This window comes from Barbatula barbatula (genome assembly GCF_947034865.1).
Source record: "Barbatula barbatula genome assembly, chromosome: 11".
NCBI lineage: Eukaryota > Metazoa > Chordata > Actinopteri > Cypriniformes > Nemacheilidae > Barbatula > Barbatula barbatula.
Window position 1 is genome coordinate 9,485,985 of NC_136774.1, and position 17,750 is coordinate 9,503,734.

Consider the following 17,750-nt stretch of genomic DNA (forward strand, 5'->3'; position numbering starts at 1 on the left):
CTCTCACAGTAATAAAACACAGCTCACAGTTCTCATAAAGGAACATAAGCCCTGAAACCACACACGCTCACACAGCATATACAGTAGGTATAATATATATGACCACTATGATATTCGAAACATGCAATTTCAATTCAATGTATTTTGATCAAGTTCATCACCATTTGAATCGTTATTTACAACATCAATAATGTATAACCCTAATGATAAAGACAAAACCCTAAGCATTCAAAATTAAATTAAATTAACGTTTGTATTTAATAAAAAAAAAATTCGCTCTGTTTACATTTGTATTTATCCTCCATTATTTTGCTTCATGAGGAAGGGTGTGCTGTTACTCATTCAGACTTTAAGACGTTCGATTTCTCCCTGGCGGATAATAAAATGGATGATAAAACCCCCATAAAGTTACACTGAAGGACCGGAGTCATACCTGGAGACCAGAATATCACAGAGACATGAGGGTGGTCAAGCAACCATCCAAAACCTTCTGGCAACGCCCTCACAACCTCTAACAAAGTGCAAACAACCACTGAGAACACCTAAGCAAACACACAGCAATGACCTGGCAACCACTCAGCACACCCTTGAATCATGATGGCAGAATCTGCACGGCAAGCTCCTCTTCAAAATGTAAAATCTACTGTGGTTTAATAATTTATCCCCAGCATTTCGGTAAATTGCGAGCGTGCAAAATCCACATGAAACAATGCAAACAAAACGGGTCTAAATTAAGAAAATCCTCAAAGGCGCTCACGCGGATCAATTCCACTGTTTGGAAAGCAGAGCTGTTTTTATAAACACTCGGATGCATTACACAGGGGACTGTACATACATTGATCTTTTTCAAAATAGAAATGCCAGAATTAGCACAGAGCTCTCTTGTTTGTGGCGATTGTGTCTATATAGGATACACAGGCAGATCGAAGGACCATGTTAACAACTGAACAAGATACATGCGTCTGTTTTTCTACTTCTATAAGATAATCAGTCGATCAGATAATCCAGCATGTTTCTGAACATGTTCACCTAGATGTAGCTTCAATTTTCTGTATTGTGTCGCTGAAGGTGTTAGAGGTGAGATAACCGGAGATAGAAAGGAAGATAGAGAGCTGGAGTATTGCAGAGCTTGCTCATCAATCTCAAAACAGAGGACAGGGGAAGTCACGGTCAGGTATGACATATTTTCCAACAAAAAAATGGTCCCTTCTATGACACCATGTAATAAATATCAGCGCCCCCTAGGGGTGACATACGACCCGTGTGACACAAATACAGTCATTGTGCAACCAATGACCAAATTCTCTACATGAGCAGTTGACAGAGAGATGGATTGTGCTCTGGTTCAGAAATCATCTTTATCCAGGGCTGTAAGAGTATACGTTTCATGCTGTTAAATGTCAGATCATTAAATATGCACAAGCAGCTCGGTCTGATGACATTATAGATGCTGTGTGTAATTGGTGTGCAGCAACAAACAGAAGTGTAAAAATGATTCTTTTCTCCTGCTATTGTTTATATAGAAAGGTTGTTGTGCCTCAAATAATGTTATATGTCGCGCCAACTAGTCAGCATAGACATTTCCTACCTAGAGGTTTTAAAAGGGAGTTTAACATTGAGAAAGGAAAACATCAGCTTGGTATATAAAATCGGTTTGTAAGACCCAAAGCTGAATCTGAGATTATACTGATACTACGAATCCATGATTGCAATTCATTTGAAATACAGCCCATACATCTGAAATAGATACACTTCAAAATTAAAATGTCTTCATTGTTTATAGACCCTCCTGTCATTCCAAACCTGCACGACTTTCTCTCTTACGCAAAACACAAAAGAAGATATTTTGAAGAATGTTCAGTAACCAAACAACATTGGTCCCCATTGACTTCCATTTTTTAAAACATCCTCGTGTTCATTGTCCTGTGCTCGTTCGTTGCATTTAGTGTACATTGTGCCTCGAGTTGATTGTTTGCCTTGCCTTGCCTTGCCTTGCCTGCCTTACTATTGCGTGTTGGTTTTCCCTGAAACTTCCCTCATTAAAGGACTTTCTGTGTTACCCCGTATTGCTGCCTGCGCTTGGGTTCTTCCCTTAGCTGTTCCTGACATAATATCTGAATGAACAATATGAGGGTGAATGAATGATGACAGAATGTTTTATATGTGAACCTTTAGTTCACTTATAAAATATCTGCATGTCATTGCATTAACAGTACAAAAATCTAACAAAATAAAATGTGCAAACCGATGATGCTATTTTCTAAGAACCGTTGTTGTTGCAAGCTTTTCCAGTTTCTTTCAATTTTCAAGGTGATTTTTGGAGAAAGAATGAAGTCATAACCCTTTGTGTTCACACAGGTATTGTAGAAGAATAATAACAACAAATATTTGACAGTAATGTCACACTACGCTTTGTCTTAATTCTAAAACGTATCTTTATTGTTTCACAAACATGATAAGCTTTATGTCAAATTTATAGCTTGAAAGGTGTGCTCTGCTATATTTCTTTGAAATGTTATGTGTAAATAAGATACAATATACATTCAGACCAGACCAGAGGAAGATTCAGAACAGCGATCAAAAACCATGAAAAGTAACCAATATGCTAAATACCTCATTTAAATGGGTAGCTCATGCCACCAGTGCTCACCCTCATGTCACTCTTAACCTGCATAACTATGTTTATTCTGTGGAAAGCTAAATAATTTATTTTGAGACATGTTGAAATGTTTTGTGCCTATACAATGGAGGTCAACGGGGGCCAGTGTTGTTTGGTTACCAACATTCTTCGAAATATCTTCTTTTGTGTTCTGCAGAAGAAAGTCAGTCATATAGGTTTCCCATGACATGACGGTGAAAATGTTGAAAGAATCTTCACTTTAGAAAACGAAAAATCACCGTTCTAACCAGTTATTCGAGTATGGTACTTAAATTACCTGGAGAAACGGTCTTGATGCGGATGGGATGGGTACAGGAGTTTAGGACCCCGCGTACATCTCCTAAGGTCAGGCCCAAAACAGACGTTCCTCTGATTTCTAGAATGATATCGCCAACATTGATCCCTCCTCCAGGTGCAGCGGTGACAAATGGGAACTCTCCATAATCAGCCCCGCCTCCGATGGCCACACCCAGCTCCCCCGAGCTGCCCACCAGCGGAATGAAGGTCTCCTGCACTTTAGAGCGCCAATGCAGTTTCTTCACTGCAACCTTAGACATGGCAAATGAACTGAAAGCCACACAGAGAAAACAGAGACAAATAGACATTAGATTATGAATATTTATGGACTGTGGCCTATGTTATTTAGTACAACTATTGCACATTTAATATTATTAAAGGTATCTCCCATCAATTATTTCATAATCTATTCATCCTCATGTCGTTCAGAACCTGTATATGACTTTCTTCTGTGAAACATGAAAGAAGATATTTTGAGAAATGGGTTTGTGTCCATACAATAGAGTTCAATGGGGCAAATGTTGTTTGGTTACCAACGTTCTATGAAATATCTTCTTTTGTGTTCTGCAGAAGAAAGAAAGCCAGTCAGGTTTGGATGGAATGACATGAGGGTGAGTAAACGATGAAGGGATTTTCATTTTTCTGTAAACTATCCCTTTTAATATCCTACAGTACTAGTCAAGTTCCTAAATCTGTATTTATGAAAGTAACACATGTGTGCAGGCAGGGCAGGAGGTCAACATGTGCCATAAAAAACACAGAGAATGTTCTCATTTTTGAGTGTGCTGTGAGAACCCTCCAGACAAATCAACAGATGCCCTCACCATTGGAGGCAATAAACACTACACAAACCTACTTCATCAAAACAGGTGGAGGAGATACTCAGGGCAACAATGCTATTTGAAGAAACCCCTCAACGCTCACAATGCACTTTCAACAGAACCCTCCGGCTCTGATGTACTGGGACACAAGCTCTGCGGATCACAATCATATTAAACTAAATTGCTATTACATAACAAAAACAAAACTCATTAAAATGATGTACTGTTGTATTGCGTATTATGATTTACTCCTAAACCTAAATATATTTCAGATGACATGATTCATTTGAAATTAATTCTCTTTGCTATATGTAGAATAGAAACCATAAGATTTTTTACCGTGGGATGCAATGCCATATTAAATATGTGATTCTGTGTGTGAAAACCAGGATAAAGTTTCAGTATCTAAGAACGAGTTTCAAAGTTCGATTTCAACCATCGATTTCACTCAATCCATTTTTAAAGACATCAGTTACATTTTCACAGAATGTTCTTTACATTATGTAGGATGATTTTATGTAAAAACAGTAAATCACAGAAATGACTTTGGCTTGGTCTTCACAGACTGGGTCACATATAGTTTATAACAGTATTCTGTTACTGCACATGCGCACGTTCATGGACTGCCACTTTACTTCCGATACACATTCACAAACAATAGAGTGCCTGTAAAGTATTTCCGATAACAAGCTAAAGAAACCGAGAAGAAGCGTTACTTGGCTAAACTTGTCTCTCCAATATTTTGAATTTAGACTGCGATAGCAAGCTTAACCGCTAGATGTCAATGTACCATACGGTTTCTTTAAATACATCCAAACAACATATCCCATTAAAAAAAAAAAAAATAATTAACAAACTACAAAATTTAACAAATTGATTATTTAACAAAATGAACATATTACAAAATTCCAAAAAAAGTGTATTTAACACAATTATTATACAACAAAATTATAATATGAATTAATGATAACATAAATTTAATTAAATATAAATAGTTTTATTATTAGACACTAGCCAAACACAGACCGGAAGTTAACCACAGTCCTGGCGTGTGCATCTGATGAAACGGTCTATACTGTTTCATTGGACATCTGGCCCAAAGTTAACCTACGGTTTGTGTTTGGTAATCGGTCTGGCTAATAGCTAAATAATATAACTATTTATATTTCAATCATTTCAAATATCAGTAAATATTAATTTGTGTAAATATTTTATTTCATTTGTTGAATTTTATTGTATATTGGTTTTATTTAATAAACATTTTGTTGAATGGGTCGTTTACCTTTGTCACTGTTTAGTTTAGCTAAGAAACGGTGCTTCTACTGGTAACCCAAAATAATACTGGCTAGACATACTTTTAACCTGCAAGCTAATGAAATTGTTATTCTATTCTTTGTGGATGGGTACCGGAAGTTAAGTTTGGGACCCAAAAGCATACATGAGCAGCAACATTTGGTTATGTTAGTAGTTAGTACACTGTTTCACATCCTTATGTACACCAGGCGACCTGTAAATGCAGGAAAACGGTTTCCATTGCAGTTTTTTCCTATTATGAGGCATCATTTTTTTGCAATATTTACATATACAATATGAAAGGTAATGGAAATACAGCTGAATACATCAAGGTACCAAAGCATTGCTGTCTACCATCATGTGTGTACCATGGCAACCCTAAGGTAATTTTGTAAGGGGATCGATATTAAATTACACATTTTCATCCGTTCGACCTGTTGTGTTTGCTTGAGAGATACAGGAAGATCACTGTACAATTGCATAGGTAGAATAACGTGGATAGTAGGCCACCCAACTGTAACAGCTTTTAAAATCACGAGGCTTTTTGTTAAAATAATGACTATAGTGTTCAATGGTGTTAAAGGGGTGGTGCAACGGTGTGTCATGCATTCTGACTTCTTTACAATGTTAAACGTGCTGATGAGTTGGACGTATGACGTAGTATGATACAGTATTTCTGTGCTCGATACACTCCCCCAGGGTTCGTACAGGTTTCGGATAATTTTTTTAAACATGAAAAATCGTTACGTCACAACTTTTCTTAGTCCCTTTAGGATAATTCTCTTGGAGATGCACGCGGCACGCCCACGAATCAACCATGGAGAGCGGGAGAATGTGTGCTTTATTTCCGCCCCCCACACGTGTCGCATGTTTTCGAGAAATAATCGTACAGTCGTTTATAAATGTGATCAAAATAAAGACTCTACTGATGTTTGAAGGGTGCGATACTATACTATGTAAGTACTCAAGATTAACATGAGATATGCAAAAATTGTCTGAGTTATGGCTGCTTTAAATGATTCTCACATTTGATAATATACCAATGAAAGGCTATAAATACAGTTCTAAAAACAAATGAAATCATTCATCTTTCATAGGCACTTGACACAAAAGTGCTCTATCTTTGAGATTTATGAACACCGATCATATTTAATTGATCTTCTTTTGTAAAAATCAAGTGGACAGACTGTTTGATATGATCGTGACGGAGCAGTATTCAAAGAGACTTGGATGTTTGAAGCTCAAAGCTTTAACTGCCCCAGTAAGTGACAGTTGGCGGGGCAAGCGTGAGGGGCAGGTGCAGTCCGAGCGAAAATGCCTTGAGACATGACAGTTTTGGAGCAGTTCTGTCATTCCCTCCCCTGCCTCATCCGATCCTGTACTCTTTTAAAGCGACAGCGACGCTGTAGATGGCCGGCGAGAAACAGAGAGGGGGAGAAAGAGAGATAATCAGAGAGGGAGATCAAGACGGTACAGATGGCGAGGGAGCGCGAGAGCTGACAGGATGAAGGAATGAACGCAAGAAGAGGGCACGGAGTCGGGTCACAGAAGGATAGGAAGAAAAACGCAGAGGTAGGTTAGTTAGAGGACTGGTGTCAGATAGACAGCAGGAGATACTCAGGGCTGAGGAGAGGATTAAGATTCGATCAAATGGGGAAAAGATGTTTGTGACAGCCAAAGGGGATAAACAAGATCAAGTGATCAACAAGAAATGAGCAAGACAACTTCACTTACAAACATAAAATTATATACAGCTGCAGTAGAAGATAATATCATAACATATTCTTAGTAATAGCCATCACTGTTATTGGTGATCTTAAAATCATCATTCACAATGTAAAGAATATTCTGTGAAAACTCACTTCTTCATATTGACATGTCAAGGATTGGAAAAAAAATGACTTCTGGATGTTTGTGCTAAATTAAAAACATAAGGTAAATCAAATAATGTTGACTGTATTGAAAATAAGTAATTTTATTGAGTATTTTGGTATTTTTGGCTAGCTATGATGCTCAAAATCTCATGTGATTTTTCATAGACAGGTTCCGAAATTAGCATCCAAACCAATGCACCTGCACCATATTGTTATGTTTATTCCATGCGCATACACATTTTTAAAACTTTATAGTTGTAGTCCTTGATGTAAACGGGTCTTTAGGTGAAGGAAATGCCATGATAATTTAGTACCGGTGATTGTGTAAATGAATAATTAATACGGAGATCCTATATTTATTTTTTAGTGGCGCTGAGTATAATTGCTCTTATTTATGGTAAGGAATTTAAACAAACCTTTTAAACTAGGTATTAAACTTTAGTATCTTAATCATCCTGGACCGTTGTGCTACATGAATCACGGCTGAAATAATGCGGCTTATTGGTTATACAGTCGCAGAAAAAAATAAGACACCATTCCAATTTTTCATTTCAATTCAGCATTTCTAGATGTATTGTGGCCATCCCAATGCAGTGTCTGTTGTGTTTCAACAAAATCAAACCTCAGTAGTGACATATAGTCACCCAACAGCAATGTAAAAGACTGATTAAATGAAATCAAGGTTAACACATAAAAAAGTATTTATATAAAATTCCTAAATACATGTAGAAATATTATTATTTTATATGAACTTGTTTTCTTTGCACGATTGGAGATCTGGAGATCTATTCTGGAAATAAATGCAAATAGAAACAATATTTCTATTAGAAATTTTGGAGAAACATTTCAAATAGTTCACAGAATAAAACATTAAAATGATCTTTTTACCTAAACACATACCTATAAATAGTACATCTTAAGATAATAGAAACCTTCTCATAATTTATTTCTGCGACTTTAATTTTCTAAGATTGATAATTAACTGGGAAGAGAAAATGTCACAAACACTTCCTATACATCAAGAATACGAGTGATTATAAAACGTGAACAGTGCCAAAAACGGATCACCCAGCAGAAACCACATTTTATGCCTCGTAGAAAGATAGCGCTTATTTACACTGTTTCTACAACCATACAACCAATTTACAGCAAGATTACAAATGAGCCAGCTCATCTATCAGCACAATCTCGCGCTTCCCTTTTAATTGCATATCTTTTATGTTATTACCACCGGGGGTCTGAGAGAGCTCAATATATCCTAATTGGTGATCGATAAAGTCGTAACCAGGGGTCAGATGGAGGAGCAGTCAACCTGACTACAGCGCAGCTGTAACCACGGTGACGGTATCAGCGTGTCCCCTCAGGCTGGCCTGCCCACCAGGCTTAATAAGGCTAATTAAACCGCACGAGGAGCATCAGAAGAGACATGACTAATTGTTTCCACTTGAGCGATTGGCCGACCGGTCATTTATTCGGCCCCACCCCCTAAAGATCCTTCATCTAATAGGCGGAGTCTTTTTTTAACAGCCGCTACAGAGACAGAGATAGACTGAGCCAGGCTCCACGCAGGCTGCTTTTGGCACAGGAAGAGGACTCGCGGATATGACCTTGAAACAAGCAAGCTCAGATGCCGTTGATTCAGGGGCAGAATAACACCTAGTACACAAATACAGAAAAAACACACACTCTTTATTCTTCCCTTTTTTTATTTTGACATAAACACACTCCCACTGGTATTTTGGGTTGCTTCTGTAGCTCAACTGGTGCAGTGCCAAGGTCATGGGTTCAATGCCCAAGGAGTGCACGTACTGATATAATGTACTGCTTAAAACTCGGATGAAATGTATATGCTTGGAAGAAGCATTCACCAAATGCATAAATGTAATGTAAACAAACAATTAACAGTCTTTGGGTGATTTGTTACATGAGCTAAGAGGCGTCCAGGCATGTGGCAAAGTCACACACACACACATACACAGACACGCACAGATTGTCCACCCCATTTCTCTTTTTCCCTCTTTTTTACTCATTTTCTGTCCAGGTGTGAGACCTTCTGCCACAGTAACATGTCTTTTTATACATAAACTTTCAAATGCAGTGCATTTCATTCTTATACATCGCAGTCCATACTTGAAAATCGATGATTCAAAATCTAATTCATTCTTGGAAATAAACAATATTTCAAAGTATATTATGATAAATAAGGAAAAATTCTGGATTCATGACCACTAATCAAATAAGCACTGTACAACATATGTAAACCAGCTCTTTTAAACCAAGATTAGATGTCCGAGAAACACACAGGAAGTGTTCTTTGGAATATTAAAATCATGCTGTGATAATATGGATCATCAGGTTTTACTCGTGGAGTCCAAGCTTGACTGAGTGCATACTGTCAATAAATCATCACATAAGATATTTAAAACTAATGATTTTAATTACATTTTTCAGTCAAACCAAAGCTAACATATAGTGTAAAGAAATTGCTAAATTAGAAATTTTGTTATGTGGTGACAGAGATTTGCATACAGTTAGTATAAACATGTTTGTATTTTGAATGCAGACACCTATGCTAGTATTTTTTTGTCGGCCTTAAAGGGATACATCAAAAAATTCTTTCATCATTTACTCACCTTGACATCTCAAACCTGTATGAATATATTTTCAAGAACAAAGCTTGGAGCCATTGACTACTATTGTATGGACCTAAAACCACAGAGACATTTCTCAAAATATCTTATTCTGGGTTCACAGAAGAAAGAGTCATATACAGGTTCTGAGGGCGTATAAATGGTGACAGAATATTAACTTTTGTGTGATTTTTGTGTGTTTCGCTTTTTAATCATCTATTTGAAAGGACAACAGAACTAAAGTAAAGTAACTAAACATTTAAATCAATTAAACAGTGTTTTAAATAATCTCATTAAAAGTAACAACCCTATTTTTTCGAATAAACCTTTTCTAATAGTTTCTTTGTATAATACGGATGTTAAGGTTTGACCTGCATGTCAAAATATAACCATGTCATATCCAGTGTTATAAATGCTGTCAACTGCTCTGCTTATTATATTCATTATTCTAATATGGTATTTAAGTATCACAGCCTAACACTGTCCATCTGTCTGTCATATACAGCAAGATCAAGCAAATATATTCTTTGTTACACACACAAATGTCTAGAGGTGTCTGTGTGCAAGGCAAACTGTCAATTCCGGTTGGTTTGAGACGACTCACGCTGTCAGACGCACACACACACACAGAAATGGTGCTGGTTTATGCAGCTACATCCTCATGTTTTAGACTGTCAGCCTTGCTCAACAATATTTGTTGCATCTCTATCCAAAGGTCGAAACAATGTCTACCAGACAAATGATAAGCTGTGCTATCTTTCTTTAAGGGCTTAAATTACACCTAGTTACATTCTGTATGTATCCATACGTTTTCATTTTAAAAAAGTAGTTATTTCATCATTTAATCACCCTCGTGTCATTCCAAACCTGATTTTCTTTCTTGCGCAGAACACAATGAAGATATTTTGAAGAGCGTTGGTAAACAAACAACACTGGCCCCCACTGACTTCCATTGTATGCACACAGAACCACTTTTGTGTTCCACAGAAAGACAGAGTCACTTGAACCATATGATGGTGAATAAATGTTTTTTTTGGTGATCCGGCCTTAAAGCCTGATTAAAATCTTTATAGATAGTGGAAATCAATTTCATCTAATACAACACATCAGTGTAATGTTATAAGCTGCAATAGTATATATTTCCCAAAGAGGACTTAATCTGCTTTATATAAGCATTTTCAACTGGCTGTAGTTGGAAACAGGGACTATTGGTGGGTCTTTGAGACGTTGCATATCTTAGATGTAGTGTTGAAAATGCTGACCCTCAAGGTCAGAGAAAAGAGCTGACCACCCCATATCTGTTTACACATTTACCCCTCTCTTCTGCTAGATTGGCTCACGAGTGAAATTCCATACAGTCACCAAGGAAACATCTTTCATGTCTATTTAATGTTCCACCATTGTTGTTTTTCTCTATAAATGTATCTATTTCTTTATAAAACCTATTCTTAGCCACCAGGCTTTATTTCAGGGACACCCGTGGCATTTGATTCATGAGAACATGAATTACTAATGCTAGTATACGCTGAATTCGCCCGCTATCTCCTATGTAGTGCACTATACCGGGTGGTCCGCCATTTTGTGGTGTTGTCCGAATTCTGAGTGAACAACTCATTCCCTACATTCGTTCACTACTTTTTACCCACAATGCAATTGATTTTGAGTGTACATCACTCGTTCACTCACTATTTACAGATACAGCGTGAATCAACCGCCTGGTTAGATCAGCGGGTGGAGAGTGACCGACACGGATGCATGTTTATACTTTGTTCTTGTTGACAGTTATCTTCTTCGTTTGGGGATAAACTGATTAAATGTTATAGACAGTGGTGATTTATTTTAAATAATTTTATTAAACATAATAAATGTAATAAAATAAACATGGCAAACAGTTGTTTTGTTCACTTTAATAAAAACGTGAGAAATAGGGTAAAAAAATCACTTTACTATTTATTATAATAATCAGCGTCACTACTGTCAGGTTACATTACGCCGGTGTCCGAAATTGTCTTTTTCATTCACTTCTTACCCATATAGTGTGGACTATTTAGCATTCGCTATATAGGGAGTAGTGAATGAGTGAACGAGAGAGTGAATTCAGAAGCAGCTTATGTATTGGGTCAGAAGTGTCCACTATGCTGTTCGTGGTCAGAATATAGAACAATGTTTGTTCGGCTATGTATATATTATACTGTAGTAGCCCACCTTTCCTTGGACCTCTGAGTCTGCGTCTTCCGAATGCAGGAAGATATTCAACTTTTAAAACTTTAAAAAGCTGGGTTCTGGGTCAGTATGAAACAGCGATAAGTTTCAAGACTATTTAATTACTATGAACACCCAAAGGATGGAGGGAAATACAGAACAAAATGAAGATGATGATGATATAGTTTGGCCGGTGAAGATAGCAAATGACTCCAGGCGTCTGACACTAATTAGAAGGTGACTACAGCAATGAAGGGATTTATCAGTTTAAACGCTCAGAAGAAAAACAGAGATAAAACTGCAAAGATCCCGAACATTTAATGATGATGTAATTAAAAGTCTTGAGGTTCTGTTCCATAATTATCAAAGTAACACCACAGTTCACTCTCTCTTCAAGTGTTAAACATGAAAACAAACTGAAACTGCGTTCTGCGCACACTTATGAGGTTTACACAGCCCGTAGGCACAGAAGAAAAGCAAATTACTTCATTAGAATTTGACTGATTGGAGAGAATGTTTTAAAATAAGAGACAAAAAGAAATAGGAAGTGAGCAAGACATAACAGTTATATTCTGTATTTTTTACGGAAATCAGAAAAAAATGCTACATAAATGCTAATCATTATATAACACAAATACTTTGATAAATTAAAGGCTTCTTTTACTATAATTATTGGTATTTTCATACAAATTCACGAGTCATATCACCTCTAAACCTCAAAACCCATGACAAAAACTATGTAGAGTAAAGATTTACATGCGTTAGGGATTTTTGAGGCAACATTGTGGGATTTCTGTGAATTAAAACACAAATATTCAACGAATGGAGAAGGGATGGCTCTTTGAAGAACATAAAATAGTTTAATAGCAGATATGTAAGGAATATGGACGCACTTTTCTGACTATGGAAAATCATGCAAAAAAAATTTTTAAGACACTTCACATGGGTTTTAAAATCACCAAATATTGACATCTGACCTATCGGTATGTAGAAAACCTATGGTAAAGACCTTCTTTTTTTCAATAATTTTGGTACTATGTTGGATGAAATCTCCCAAAACCAGTTAAGCACCCTTATATGAATGTTATCAATAATAATTCCATAATAATCAACAGCCGTAAGGTGCACGTTCCACCTGTAGTGTTAATATCATAAACATTCAACGTCTGCTTCTGCTTACAGTTAAAAAAAACAGACAGAATATTCCAGTCAAAAAAAGTGCTGCGTTCTTCACCTCTCATAAGAACATCGCTCAGTGTGAAATGCACATGTGCATTATCGCAGGTTGATCGTTCTGCAGGCTCAGAGAAAAAGTGAGGTAGAAAGCAAATCTGAAGTAAATTATTACTGAGCAGTTCGCCATGCAAACATTCAAACATTACAGCAAACACAAATGTTTGCTTTGGTCTTATATTTTTAATAACCTGCGTCTGAGCACTTATGACACCGCTTCCCTGTCCTAACCTGTATTTGACTGCTCTGACCCTAATCTCACATCCCCCTCCACAGGGAGAACTGCTGGAGGTCAGCCAGCCTCTGAATCTTAAATTACAAACGACCTCCAAATGAACCACAGCATCCACATCCCACTGTACCCTGTCATCCTCCGCATTGGGATTGTAACACGTATCCTGTCTAATCGGTCTCCCGCACCCCTCGGACACTCCGGGATGCTCAATCCTGCCCAAATCTGGGGCACTAGTGTTGTCGCTACATGGACAGCAGTGACAGATTTAAAAATAAAAGATTAAATGTGAGCGAGAGGAAAAGCTCAAACCAAACATTCTCAAACTCATCCTAGCTAGACTTAATACCCCCGAAAGAAGCTCAATACAATCACGGTTGGAAATAAATGCCAGCAGTTGTATGTATGGTGTGCTACACTTTACGTGGCAAGTAAATCCAGAGCATGTGCTGAGTTAGCATTTTTTATGCAAGTTATCAATCCAAATATGGAAGGAAATATAAGGTACTTAACAGAATTCAGACATAGATCAAAGTGACAAATCGGCAGGCCTGAAAGCTTTTAATTACAAGTTTGTTATTGCTGTGAGGCAACCCGAGGCATTTGTTATTTCTCACACACTGCTCTTTCATAACTCAAGATCATTTAAAGGGATTGTCCACCCAAAGATGAAAATTCTGTAATCATTTACTCATCCTCTTGTCATTTCAAACCTGTATGACTTTCTTTCTTCCGCAGAACACGAAGGAAGATATTTTGAAAAAGGTTGGTGACCGAACAGCAGCGCTACCCCTTCACTTCTTTTGTACGGACACAAAACCAATGCAAGTGAATGGGTGCTCTCGTTGTTCAGTTAAAGGGATACTTCACCCAAAAATGAGAATTCTGTTATCATTTACTGACCCTCCAAACCTGTATAAATGTCTTTATTCTGCTGAACACACTGGAAGAAATCTGGAAGATTGTCAAATCCCATAGACTCATACAGTATTTATTTTCATTACTAAGGCTGTAAATGGCGGGTGAGATCTGACATTCCTTCAAAAAAAAATCTTGTGTAAAAATTATTTTATGCAGGTTGGACAGAATTCTCATTTTTGGTGAACTATCACTTTAATGGAGTTCTACCAGAAAGACTTGGAGGCAAGAATACTGGACAATGAACATTTATTAGACAACTGATCAGTGTGAATATGGTCAAATATATGGTTCTTTGGCATAGGCCCTGTCCATAGCTCACTTCCAGAGGGTCAAGAATTCCAGCACTTCCTGCCTGAAGATGAAGGCGGGGCGCAGCCAACTCCCCTGGGGCTAATGGACAGGGACTATCCTGGTGGGGAGGATGGGGTGAATATCGGCTGCTTCAACTGCGAATGTAAACAAAGGGTATGTGGCGATCTTATATATTCCAAGTGTTAGATGATGATTGGTTAGGTCTATACGTAGTAAGAGGCGTTAGATTGAGTCTTCCTGGCAGAACTTGAGCTGAAGCTTACATTTCTCTCTTATGTACTATTTACCAAAATATTGTTTATAAAAAAACGTATTTAATACAATTGTTTAAAATTTCTAAATATCCTTGATGGGAAATGTTTGAGTTCTCGCTTTGCGAAGCAACTAAATGCAGTAAACTCTCAATTTAATCCATTTTGAAGTTAAAAGAAACATTTGAGATTCTCAGACTCGTTTTGTACCTTTTGTTTAAAAGAGTTTATGCCGTGCGTGAACCTTGCATACTTTTAAGAATTTAGCGTTTAGTCGATTATAATGAATTCACATTGTAACCAATGTAAACGCGACAGCTTTCTTCTTCGATCAGACAAAGAATGCAACACGCACGTATCCCGGAAATCCTGTAGGATTCAACCAATCAGAGGAAGACTTTGAATCTGCTAAAGGGTTTCTTCCAGTTAAATGTTCAATATGCATCTGATGTTCAGCCAACGGTCCGTGAGCGTTACGTCTGAGGCAGAAACTATGTGACTTTAAGCAATGACCCTGTCCAAAGAGGTCTGAGCGATAACACTATTGGTTCTCCATCATGTGTGACGACCCAAAACAAGAGTGTGACGAAACCGTTATCATGGAAGAGTGGTGATTGTATACAACGATAGAGACGTGAGAGAGAGAGAGAGAGAGAGAGAGAGAGAGAGAGAGAGAGAGAGAAGAAATGTCGAGATAATACAGGGAGATGAAAAATGAGCTTGGGCTCGAAAGAACATGACATGACGAATAACTCTACAGCTTCATGATGACAATGACATGATATTGTGGAAAGAAACACCCTCACGAATCTTAGAGTTATGTATAGAACAGCCAAAGGAACATAGAAAGATTAAGTTTGTATAGATAACAGGGCAAAGGACTGATGTAGAAATAGCTGGAATATGAAACAGGAAGAGACTTGGCCTCAGAAAGTCCCAGCATGCTCGGCTTGGTCACAGAGCGGTAACCCGAGTGCAAGTGATATAGATTGTGCTGAATCAGATGCCATCGCTGAAGGTGACCCCCCATCTTTCCCTTCTGCTTTCTCATTTTGCTTCCCCATCTTCCATCTATTTATCTTTTCTTTACCTCTTCCTTAACTTCGCCTCTTCAATCTTTCTATATTTTATCATTCTCTCTTGCTCCTCTTTTTCTCCTCTCAGTTGTCTCTTTGCCTTCTTTGCTGCTCTCCTCCGATATCAATTCCTGTATCTCCCTCCCTCAGCCCGAGTGCAGGCTCAAGGCTGCGTGGGGGTCTCTTGTAGCAATTTTACAGCAACACGTTTATTCTATACCCAACTATCAATATCCATATAGTGGGGGCCGATCCATCACCCCTCTGATTTATATTTGGTGTTGTTTCAAGCAACAGACATGTCAAGGTCCATTTGGTCTGGATAATGAAGCGAGGAAGACTATGGTCAAGGTATTGACTCTTAGGTTAAATGGTGTGAAGATAAAGAACAATATAATCTCAATCGTGCTTCAGTGAACCATGTTGAGATATAAGAGCTTAAACAGTTTGGGTCATTGCCTTTAGTCATTTTGACCATCTAACGGAATGTTGTCCATTTGCCTTTGTTTTAAAGTAGAAAAGTAGTACAAATTTAAATTCTGTAATATACTGTCTCGTCTGCACTGTTAAAAATAAAGGTTACTAAAAACTCTGTTGTCAGACTGTATGGTGCCATAAAGAACCTTTAAAGGGATACTTCACCCATAATTATGTTATCATTTACTAACCTTCGAGTTGTTCCACATCTGTATTAGTTACTTTGCTCTGATGAACACATAGAAAGATATTTGAAATAATGCTTATAACCAAACAGATCTCCACACCCATTGACTCCCATAGTAGGAAAAAATTCTGGGACACTTTTGACCATTGTATTCTGTCCTACTATGGTAGTCAATGGGGGGGGGTCTGTCTGGTTACAGGCATTCTTCCAAATATCTTTCTCTGTGTTCATCAGAAAAAAGACATTTGGAAAAACTTGAAGGTGAATAAATGATGACAGAATTTTCATTTTTGGGTAAAGTATCCCTTTAACAAACTGTTCTGTTGCAGAAAATGCTCTTTACAAATTTATTTTTAGGAAACTATCATTTGGGGAACTAAAATTGTTCTTTTATATCATTGCTAAACATTTTCTTAACAAATATATCAAACATTTATCAGATCTTATGCAACCTCATGGTATCCCAGATGTTGTGTGACTACCTTTCACAAATAATGATATAATAAATGCTGTCGTTATCTTCTTACACGTGACTCAAAATGGTGAAGCTCCAAAAAACACATCCATCCATCATTTAAGTAATCCAAATGACAGTGACTTAATAAATGTCTTTACTAAGCCTGGCATTGGGATCAGCAAATAATGAGAAAATGTTCAGATTGTGGTGAAATATTCCTTTACTAAGCCTTACAGCCCCTGATAATGGTATACCTGTTGAAAAAAACAGCATAATAGCTGGTTTGTGCTGGCTTCTGGTTTAGGCTGGTCATGTGCTGGTAAAATCTGGCCCTAAACCAGCTCAGGAACAGCTTAAACAAGAACATGGCCAGTTCAGGACCAGCATCAACCAGCACATGGACAGCTTAAACCAGCAAATGACCAGCTTAAACCAGCACAAACCACCTACCATGGTTCAAAACCAGCATGTTTGTTTTTTTATCAACCGGGAGTTTATAAGAAATAAAGAAATACCTCCACAGCATCAACATTCTTCAAAAAGTCTCATTTTGATCAAACAGGTTTCAACCACCATGAAAGTGAGCAAATGAGTCAGCTCAATTCAGATGAACTACTCTTTCAAACATTGAAATGTGTCCAATCTATTGTCTTTAGATTTTCATTCTGACAACTCGTTCTTTTGAACGACCTTCACAACAAGTATTCAAACTGGCTGATAGAGATTCAAAAAGACACGTGAGAGTGATGGAGTTGAAAGAGATCATCAGACAGATTGCGCTGGCCATGTAATGCAAACAGTGGGCAAGCAGAAGCAGAATTGTCTTGC

At 37.5% G+C, this 17,750-nt stretch overlaps 1 protein-coding gene across 1 annotated transcript in view; it reads right to left on the reverse strand.

Moving 5' to 3' along the window:
- Positions 1 to 3,216, reverse strand: part of magixb (MAGI family member, X-linked b) — a gene marked incomplete at both ends in the record, with an annotated part of 39,620 nt that extends 36,404 nt beyond the window's left edge. The window contains one exon of the mRNA XM_079467119.1: positions 2,937 to 3,216. Within this exon, the coding sequence (XP_079323245.1) occupies positions 2,937 to 3,216 (280 nt within the window). The remainder of the gene's footprint in view (positions 1 to 2,936) is intronic.
- Positions 3,217 to 17,750: the final 14,534 nt, after the last annotated feature.